We start from the raw sequence: 10523 nt of genomic DNA, 5'->3' as shown, positions 1-10523 counted from the left end.
CCCCTTCTGTCGAAAGCCTCGCGGGGACCTTGCTGGCGCTGGCGCTCTTTCAGAGCCGCCCCTGCGCCGCCTGCAAACCGCTCCAGCGGCGCGGCGGCGGCGCCGAAAATTGCGGGGTGCGCGCGGGGCGGGCGCAGGGATCCAGCCGTGTCCTTTCGCGGGGGGCGCGGCAGCGGCGTCCACGTCGGCGCGGGGCTTGGCGGCCGGCGGGGCTGACCGCGGCGGTGCCGGCGATGTCCGCGCGCGGGGCCCGGGCGGCTCCTGCCGGGGCCGCGGCCGCTGTCGGGGCCCGCGGGGTCCCGCTGCCCCCGCGCGCCCGGGAATGAGGCACAGCGGCGGCGGCTGCAGCGCACCTGCGGGGCTGCGCCTGCCCTGAGGCGGCCCCGGCCGTTTCGCCCCTCGCGGGACGATGTCGCAGGATCACGACATGGACCGGACGATCAAGGTGAGCAGCGGCCGCCGGGCCGGGCGGAGGCTCCCAGGGACCGTGGGGGTGACGTGCGGAGCTGCCCGGATACACACACGGAGCCTGGTTTGGGACGGGGACTTTGTTTGCTCTGTGGGCGCTCGGGGAGGTTCCCACAAGTCACCCCCCCCCCCCCCCAACCAGCCGTACTTTTCACTGTTATTCCATTTTAGCGAACAAAGGAATTAACGGTCAATTCCTATAAGTTACACGGTTTTCTCATTAACTAGTATTCTGTCTTCTTTTGGTTAATGGTTCATATTTCTCATGTGAATTAGTGCCATGCTTAGTCTTTCTCTTGTTTTGGGTCTGGGGGTTTGTTGGGTCGATCACAATCACCTCTTACCCCGGTGGAGCCGGTTTCAGCCCAGTTGCTGAGTTGGGTTTATTAGTTTCTTCCTTCTCTTGGGTGTTCTGCCCCACGTCCTTGTGATTCGTAAATTCTGCATTCCCTGTGTCCACTATCAGTGGAAATCCTTCTCCTCACACTTTGTTAACCTGCCCCAGGTCTGAGATCACTGAAACATGTCAAGCCCTAAACCTTAACAAGGCAATTCTACCCACAAGTCATTTGTTTCTCTTACACCTGGACACCACTTAGAGCTGCTGTTTCACTGATTAATTCTTCTTGTTTATTAGGCTTGAAAAGGTCAAACGTCAAAGAAAGTCCTTAAGAAAACTTTTACACATTCCCCATTTTGCCACAACGAGCAGGACCCTGTTTCACAACCCCCTCTCATTCCCTGTAATTCTCTCTGGGCAAACTGTTGGCTATTCCCTGAGCTGCCACATCCTTCTGTGTGAAAACAAATCTGGTGTGTGGGATGGTTGTGTTTGGAGCAGCTGAACAGATCCAGGGTTCCAGAATTCTTTGCTGTGGAAACTGGGAAATTCCTTTTGGAATAAAGTGACATAAAACAGTATTTTAAAGCGTCTCTGCAGCCTCTTCACCTTGTGCAAAGCATTTGCTGTCAGAAATTCTGGACTTCTTCATAAAAGCTTATTGTAATAAAGAACAAATTCCTGAAGGATGGAGCAAAACAGACCCTGTGTTTTGGAATTTCCCACCTTTCCTTGTCCCTACCACAGTGGGATTTGTCTTTACAAAGCTCACTGGGTGCAAATTCCAGTGTAAGAGAAGCAGCAACACCTTGTGTTGAAATCTGGGTTGATTAACTAATTAATCCCAAATGGTTTGGGTTGGAAGCACCTTAAAACCATCCAGTTCCACCCCCTCCATGGGCAGGGACACCTTCCAGGGGGCTCCAAGCCCTGTCCAACCTACCCTTGGACACTTCCACACTGAAAATATATGGAATATATTTAAATTATAAGGGTTTTGTACTAAAAAGGGCCCAAAGTAGAAGGAAATCCAACCAGATTGTAATTAAACAAGTGTCACAATTGTTTCCTGTTTTTTTTCCTGGCACAGTGCAGGGGAAGGAAAGTCCTGAAGTGTTTGAAAAAGAAGGGTTTTTTAAGTATTTCTCTGGTATTTCATGTGAAGGAAAAGATCTCCATCAGGGCTTTTGGGGTTTAAAACAAAAATCCGAAGCAGTTGTGGGAGTGTAGGGACAGTTCTGAGCCTCCTGCTCCTCTCAGCTCAACCTGGACCAGGTTCTGGGCAAATCCCTGGAGTTCTGAACCATAATTTAGTATTTTCATATGTTATCCTGATCTTTCTGCTTCCCAGATCCCTGGTTATGGTTCAGGTTTGGTTGTTTCACTGCCTGTGCAGGTTTCACTCTGTGGTTCAGGACAGGGATCAGAGATTAGGGAAGGAGGCTGGAGGAGCAGGAGAGGTGGAATTACACAGGTCCAAGCCTGTGCATCTTGGATTTTTATTGTAAAGATTGTTTTGTTGTCACAATTCCTTATTTCAAACCTTTTTTCCCTAAATATTCAGTGGAAACTGAGAATCGTGGAATTGTTAAGGCTGGAAAAGACCTTTAAATCAGAAGAGCCTGAGCTTTTCCCTGAACAGTCCTGAGGTTTGACCCTCTCAAAGCTCCTTGTTTCAAACCTCTTCCCATCAGTATTCCACGGAAACTGAGAATTATGGAATCATTAAGGTTGGAAAAGACATTTAAGTCAGAAGTGCCTGAGCATCCAGCTGGAAGAACTCTGGGAATGCTGCTTTTCCAGGCCTTTGGCATCCCAGCCTGCTGACTCTGCTGCTCCAAGTGTTGTTTTAGGAGCCCAGAGCTGCTGGGAGGGAACTGTGCTGCTGGAGAGAACTCAGACTTTGTTGTAATTGGATGGATTCCATATTAATTTATTCCCTTTTCCCACTGGAAATTAATTTAAGGAGTGATCAGAAGTTCCAAGTTCCTTTGACAGCAGGATCACAAAGGTTTCCTGTGTCCATTAATCCAAACAGAGCCCAGGCCTTTGGGCTTCCCACTTGAAACACTTGGATATTTCCACAGGGCAGTTTGATATTTTTTGCTTATTAAGCATTTCAGGCTGTTTAGGATCACAGAATCCTGGATTATTAAAGTTGGAAAAGCCCTCCAAGATCATGGGGTTCAAACTCTGACAGAAAAGATTCTGAAGATGATGTTTGGGTGTTATGGGCTCGTGTTGGTTTGTGGCTGGACATGGACTCAGGGCTGGATTTGGAGCTGCTGGTTCTGAATTAGGGATGTAAGTGATTTAAGTTTCCAAGTACTGAATTTTGTGTCATTTGGAAATGGTAAAAAGTGTTTCTTGGTCACTGTGTTATATTCATTTTAACTTCTAAGTTGTAAAGTTGCTTTGGAGTGAAGGTTGGAACCCAAATAAAACTGCAAAAAAACCCACCCCAAAATGTTGCCTTTTTATTTAAAAAAAAAAAAGCAAATACACAATATGAAAGTTAATTTTTTGTTAAAGATGGACTTACAGTTGTTGAACTTGTCCTTTAGTTGTTGAAAATGATCAGATCTTATTTTCCCTTTGTTTCATTCAGAGATCACAGACTTTCCAGTCCTAATCAGCTTCTCTGGCCCATTTATTCAGGAATAAATGGGGATATTTGGCATTTGCTTTTCCATTTCAGCTCCTTCAAAACTTACAGCCCAGGTGTGATATGTAAACCTGAGGGGGAACTCCCCAGTCCAGAGAAACCCTTTCCCTACTCATTAATGCTCTCCTAAAACTAATTTTAATTTATTATATTTAATATATTTAATTAATGCTCTCCTAAAAGCTAGAGTTTCATCCCACCTCTGCTGCCTTCAGTTCTCTGTAGCTGAATATCAGGAACATTGAAGCAGCTTTTCCCGAATATGCTTCTCACAAATAAAATTTATTTGAATTGATAAGAAGTTTCTTTGTGGTTATCCACACAACAGATAGGTGTGATCCATATTTCTTCCTTCATTTATAAAACCTCCAGTGAACTTTTTTTTCCCTTTACACCTTTCACTGGTCATTTATGATTTATGTAACACTCTAGGCTGTGTTAAAAACCAGTTTTTCCTTTCATACCTGCCCCTTGCACTCTTTAATCCCTTCAAATCTTGCCTTAAATATCCACTTTCCTCCCTTGTTTTGTTCTCAATCTGTGTGGTTTGAGGTCTGGCTCCAGCCTAGAGTTAATCCAAGATTATTGTAGCAGAGACCACCAATCCCAGGTGAGGGATTGACCTTTTCCAACAGCTTAAAATCATTATAGAACCAAGATCATCAAGTCCAACCTTTAGCCTTAGTTGAGAGCAGGTGTGTCCTCAGTTTTCTGGGATAAAATGCTCCCTTTGAATTATTAACAGAAAAGTCCGATCAGAATAAAGTTCCTTTACAAGCGGTGGCCTCTTCCCTTAATTTTCAGTGTATTTGGGAATATTTTCCCTGCCTCCTTAAGCTTCCCCAGCACTGATGGTTGTACCAGCCCCTTTCTTGTGATTTGTCTCAAAGCTTGGCTTTGGAAAGATGATCCTGGGGTGTAATAAAAGGAAAAAGGCACAGCACAGGGCAGCAGCTTTAATCCAAATTAATCAAAAAGCCACCCTGTGCTTGATTTCCATCCTGCCCTGGGACATGTTTAAGCCTGAGAGCACCCAAGCTGTGTCCTAACAAAACCAAGCCCTGTTTAGATGGATTGGGACAAAAGGATTATAAACATGGGGCTGGTTCATTATCAGACAGGGTGAAACCAGCCAGACAAGGTTTAATTTGCAATGTAATGACTCCAAAAGTTTGAAAACCTTATTTTTTTAGTGTACTCTGTGACCCACAAATACACATTAATGCTGAGATTGGGCCCTTCAGCTGGGATTGATCATGTACAGATGGATTTAAATCAGGGGGAGATGCCCTTGTTACACTTTGTGTACTAAAGGCTGTTCTCAGTAATCCTGGTTCAGAGTGCCAGGATGAGCATTCCCACTGCACAGAAATACTTGCAAACAAATAAATTATCATATGAGCGTTTGTATTTATGTTGAATTTTCCACAGCAGGTTCTTTCCTGCTCAGGAATTTTGCAAACCAGGTCTGCTGAGCTCTTTATTTTTTTTGGGAGGGGCTGTAGTAATTTTATTTATTTATGTGTTTATTGACTATTTTTTCACTCTTCCTGCTCCTTCTTGAATAGGAAACCTCCATTTTAGAGGAGTACAACATTAACTGGACTCAGAAGTTGGGAGCTGGGATCAGTGGGCCTGTGAGGTAAGAGAGCACCCAAGGTTTGGGGTGAAGTCAGTGAGTATTTTAAATGCTTTTGACAGAGTGTGATCCATGGAAAACTCCTTATAAACAACAAATATCTGCTCCATGTGGGTCCTGCAAGTGGGGTTTTGTCTTTTATGGGATGTATGTGCAGTAAAAACTCTCTTCACCTCCCTGTCCGATCTCATGCCGTGTTCCTGGAATTGGTTGTGGCCACAGAAATTCCTCCTAAAACCCCTCTGTCCTTGAATCCTGGTGTCCCTGCAGTGCAAAGGCTCCTCTGTGCCATCACCACTGTCCCTTTCCTGTTTTTTCCAGTTTTTTCACCCCATCCTGTGAGGCCAAAGCAGACAATTCCATGGGCATCCCAACCGTGTCCCTCATGGATTTCTAACCCCAGCACGAGCTGGATACTTGCTGTGAAGCAAAACATGTATTCCCTTTTCAACAAGGCCTCTGCCTTCAGGGAATGGGAATTTCTGCTGGAAAACAGCTGTTCCTGGGTGCTCCACGGGGTCCTTGTCTTTCACCACCATTTGTCTCCCTGTCCAGCCCACTGGTTTCTCCTCATCCATTTTGTGTTGCCTCTGATCTCCATTAAAACACCCCCTTCGGGCTTTATTCTGTTAAAATGTGGGCCCTTCCCTCAATTGTTCATGTTAAATTGGGGAAAGAGAGAAAAAACAGTTGTTGACCTGGCCAAAAATGAGGATTTCCATTCAGAAACACTTTATTTATTACAAACTCCACCCTCCACTGGGGATGTTCAGGCTGCTACTGCGTGCTTTGGGTTTTTTTCACCCAAAGTATCTCTTGAGGCTGAATTTTGAGGGAGTTTTGCTTGTCTGCAGTTCCCCCTTGCTCTGAAAGGCTTCTTTTTGCCTTGCTGGAAGTCAAATTTGAGGTGTTTCTACAGAACTTACTTGGTTGTTGTGGGAGGCTGAAAACTGAAGTTTTCAAGCTGGGCCATGGGGAGAGGTACCCTTATATCCCATCTTAATTCCTGTTAGTTCTCACATGGAGAACAATCTCAGATCATTTGCTTGAAGTGTCTCTTTATCATTCTTGCTGACTGAATAATTTTATTGCTGTAATACCAGAGTCTGCATGAAAAAATCCTCTCAAGAACGCTTTGCACTGAAAATCCTCCTTGATCGTCCAAAAGCTAGAAATGAGGTATAGTTCCTGTTTCTACTGCCTGCCTTTTGACACACCACAAAATCTAGTGTTTTAAAAGAATGTTTTTTTTTTTTAAAGTGCTTAAAATGCTAAAACAAAATGTAAAAAAAAAAAAAAGTTTAAAAAACCCCCTCACAAAACCCACGTTTGCTGTGCAAGAATTCCTTGGGGTTGATCCTCAAGCTTTGGGGTTGATCCTCAAGCCTTGCTGTGCTCAGTTCCCATGGGATGAGGTAGTGGGGGAAAAGAGGGTCCAACTCTGTAGGAATTGCTGTACAGATATTTATTTAGAATTTGCTGAACTACATTTTAGAGCTGTTCCTCTCCCTGTGTCCTGTGTAACGTAACACGACTGGTTTAGAGGGAATTTTGTTTCCATACATCTCACTCTTGGATGTCACAGCTCTCAGGATTGCCAGGAATGCTTCAAGTTGCACTGGAAGTGGATTTATCTATGTGCCAGGAACTAAAATCAGCTCCTGGTGCTGGTTGTGACTTCCTGAGGCTGCTGAGAATGTGCCAAGGTGCCAAATTGTCAGGCTGTGAAATGCTGGGCACTTCTTCCAGCTGTCAGGAATTTGGAGAAGGATTAATTATCCCTGAGGTTTAGGCAGCTTGTATTGCTTGTTACTTAAATTCACTGTTAAAATTCCCAGGGAAAAAATAGTCTGTGTTCAAAAAGCATCATTGGTTTGATTGAGCAGCCCAGGAAGCTTTAAACTTAAATTCCCTAAGTCCCTGTTTCAGAGTGCTGGGACAGGAGATGGGGTTTCACACATGGATTGCATAAAGGAAGCCAGATTATGGAATTTTTGGTTTCAATCATTAATTTTCACTTTCAGTCCTATCTCTGTTGCTACTTTAAAACAAGCTCTGCCTTTAAATTTATTTTAGAAACCTGAAGAAATTAAAAAAAAAAAAGAGCTTTTTCTGGAACTTTGAGGATGATTCTGTGGCTTGTAACAAATAGATTGACAATATCTGATGTTTTTATCATAGTCTGAGTTAGTGGAATGGCTCCTGGTCACTCATATCAACACTTACTTCTTAATTCTTGGATAATTTGAAGCTGTGAGTGGTGCTGAGCAGAGCTGGGCTGTGGTTTGCAGGGGAAAGGGGGATCAGAAGTACCTGTCCCTGTGTGCAGTAACACCCCTCCCTTCTCTTCAAGGTACGTCTGCACATGATGTGTGCAACACATCCCAATATTGTTCAAATTATTGAAGTTTATGCTAACAGTGTGCAGTTCCCACATGAGTCCAGCCCAAGGTAAGATTACATAGGGGGGTCATTCCCACAGCTTTCCATGTTTAGCCCAAGGTATAGTGCAGTTTGCTTTTTTGTTTGTTTGTTTTTAATCACAAAATTATTATTTATAGGGGGTCCCAGATGTCATATTTAATACCATACTTGTCCTTCAGACCAAGCAACACTTGCTTTTTCCCCTGGCAATGTATATTTAAATTAATTTGCATCCTTTCCTACCTGTTTGAGTACATCTCCATTTCTTAGGTTTTTCATTGATTCAGTCTGTGATATCTGTGCTGTGTGAGAGAAAGAATTGTTTCTAAAAATACTAAATTCAGCCCTGAAAACTCTTAATATGAACCCAGAAAAATAGAAAAACATGAAGCAGACTGATTTTTTTTTTTTCCTGCATTAATCACTTGGGATAAAAATATTGTCTTCTAATTGGATATCAGTTGAGAAAAAGCATCAGAGCTGGGAGAATTAAAGAGCTGAGACCTGTCAGTCTCTGATGTGTCTGATTTTGCTGTATGAGAATAACTAGGAGTTAATTCCTTGAGAATCCACCAGTCCTGGTCTCCATGTTCCCTATATTCCTTCCTAATTATGGCAGTAAAGCTGTAAATTAAAATCTTGGGGTTCAGTAGAGCATCCACACCCAAAAGCATCTGTTCTTTGAGGGCAGAGTTATCCCTGGATGTGTCCACGTGCCTTCCAGGGCCAAACTGGGTGGAGCCACCTGGATCTGGATGCATCCATGTGGACATTGTTTCCTCAGGAGGAGCAAAGTGGAGATTCCTGGCTGAGTCAGGTTGTACTGGGATCCAGAAAATCCTGCAGTTTGTACAGTTAAAGCTGAAAGAACCAAAAGCAAAAGAACCAAAAGTACCAGAAGTAAAAGAACCAAAAGTAAAAGAATCAAAACTAAGGAACCAAAATTAGGGAACCAAAGCAGCTCCAACCACTGTAGGAGAAACAAGTGTCTTGGCCTGTCAGTAAATGTAAAATATGCACTGTTAGTTTAGAAATTCTGTTCTATTTTTTTTTATTTAATGATTTTTAATGTAACAAAATGAAATGCTTTTGAACAGGGCTCGGCTCCTAATTGTAATGGAGATGATGGAAGGGGGAGAGCTCTTTCACAGAATCAGCCAGCACCGGCACTTTACTGAGAAGCAAGCAAGCCAAGTAACAAAGCAGGCAAGTCACCCCCCTGTCTGAGCAAATCCACAAGTGATAATGGCTAAATATTAACAATTCCTTGGGCTGGGAGGGGTGGGAAAAAAGGCCTAAAGAAAATAATCCTCTCTTCTCATCCGATGATCATTTGCCTGCTTTGTTATAACCTGACAATGCTGAAGTTTGGTAGAAAATAATAAAGAGTTTGAAGTTGTGGGCTTGTTCTTTGGGTCTGCTGTCTTTAACAGTGGTTTTCCTCACCTGGTCTACAGAACACTTCAAAGAGAACTTTTTTTTTCTCCTGCTGTGTCCTCTCTGTTGTCCTAAAAGTGTTACCTCCAGCAGCCCCCAGGCTCTCGTGGCTCCAGTTTGATTCCAGCTGGGAATGTGTCCCAGACTTCTCTCCTCTTTTGGACCCACGTGTCCTGGGCCAGTGGATTCCAAGCTGGGCTTTGTGCTTGGTGTTATGGAAGTCCTGCCCTTCATGGAAGATAACAAGGAATGTGCCACTTTAGTGCCTGTTTTCTGTGCTGTTTGTTCTGGTGTCGTTTTCCCTTCACTGTTTCCCTGCACAGCTTACTCTTGAATGCTGTATTTTAAATATATTTGCAGTTTAAATACAGAAAAGCATTTTAAACACTCCATGGTGGTTTCTACAAGAGGTTTTGGTGTCCATCAGGCTCTTTGTTCTTAGCAGCTGGTGTTACTCCATGAAATTCAGGGATCTGCAGGGTCAGTTCCCCTCAAATGGGGAGATAATATTTGGTACTGAGGCAAAAAAGAGGCCCAAATAATTCCATCTTACTTTTCTCTTTTGTGCTTTGACTTGTTTCTAATGAAGTGCTAATTGTTGCTGTTGCCTCTTTGGTTTCATCCAGCAAAAATTAGGTGGAAGCACAGAATTATTCCTGACAGTTTTTCATGTGCTTTGGGCTGTTTGATTCTGACATGTTGGGAAAATCTTGTAATACTTCACCAAAAATCGAAATTTTGAATTAAATTCTTACTCTGTGTGTGCACTTGGGGTATTCATGTCCCAAGTAACTCTTGGCTTTAATGTTTGTAGAAATGAAGTTTGAAATGTTTAAATCACTATATGAAAGAATAAGATTTTTCTTGAACTGTGACTCTTGATTCCTTGTAGCCAGTAATAGCTAGAACTTGTCACAGAGCTGCCTCATTTTCTCTGGGAATGTGTTTCTATTTGTTTCTGAGCTAAATTAACACCAAAGTTCTCATGTGACAGTAATTTACACTTTTTTAAGGCATCAACACTTCCCTCAGGGCGCTGAGTTTGGGTGGGATCCTGCAGAACCCAACAGGAATATTTCCAAATAAGGGCTGTGTGGCTTTGCCTTCCTTCAGCCTCAGTAAAGCTGTTTAAATATTTATGCTTGGGTTTTCTTTGAATGAATTGCACTTGGAAATGTCCATTCCCTGGAGTTTTCCTGGGTTTCCAAACCACAGCAGGGTGAGAAACTGCCTTTGAAAGGATCGTGGAGTGCATTTCTGTGTGATGGCCCATGTAATGAGGGAAGTGCAGGCAGTGCCATCAAAAATTAAAGAATAAAACTGCCTGAATGTTGGATCTCAATCAGTAACAAGTGCAATAAAACATTCACAGAAATACTGAAGCTGTTGGGTGTTAAGCAGGGTGTGGTTGCTGGGCAGGGGCACCTTGGAGGGCTGGCACAGCACAGAAAAGGGCACTGTCAGATCTGTTCCACTTTTGGGGGTCATTAATGCCTTGATTGAGTCAAATGAGGTGGTTGGGCAGCCCAGTCCAGCTTGGCTTTTGTTTT

General features: G+C 43.5%; 1 protein-coding gene across 2 annotated transcripts in view; it reads left to right on the top strand.

Annotated features, from left to right (window-relative positions):
- The first annotated feature begins 245 nt into the window (after positions 1 to 245).
- Positions 246 to 10523, top strand: part of MAPKAPK5 (MAPK activated protein kinase 5) — a 21619-nt gene continuing 11341 nt past the window's right edge. For both annotated transcript variants that reach the window (XM_032705818.1, XM_032705819.1), the window contains exons 1-5: positions 246 to 445; positions 5042 to 5115; positions 6216 to 6291; positions 7466 to 7563; positions 8634 to 8742. In XM_032705818.1, the coding sequence (XP_032561709.1) occupies positions 410 to 445; positions 5042 to 5115; positions 6216 to 6291; positions 7466 to 7563; positions 8634 to 8742 (393 nt within the window). In that variant the 5' untranslated portion in view covers positions 246 to 409. The remainder of the gene's footprint in view (positions 446 to 5041; positions 5116 to 6215; positions 6292 to 7465; positions 7564 to 8633; positions 8743 to 10523) is intronic.

Source organism: Chiroxiphia lanceolata, chromosome 18, assembly GCF_009829145.1.
Source record: "Chiroxiphia lanceolata isolate bChiLan1 chromosome 18, bChiLan1.pri, whole genome shotgun sequence".
Taxonomy (NCBI): domain Eukaryota; kingdom Metazoa; phylum Chordata; class Aves; order Passeriformes; family Pipridae; genus Chiroxiphia; species Chiroxiphia lanceolata.
This window is presented reverse-complemented; position numbering and strand designations above follow the sequence as displayed.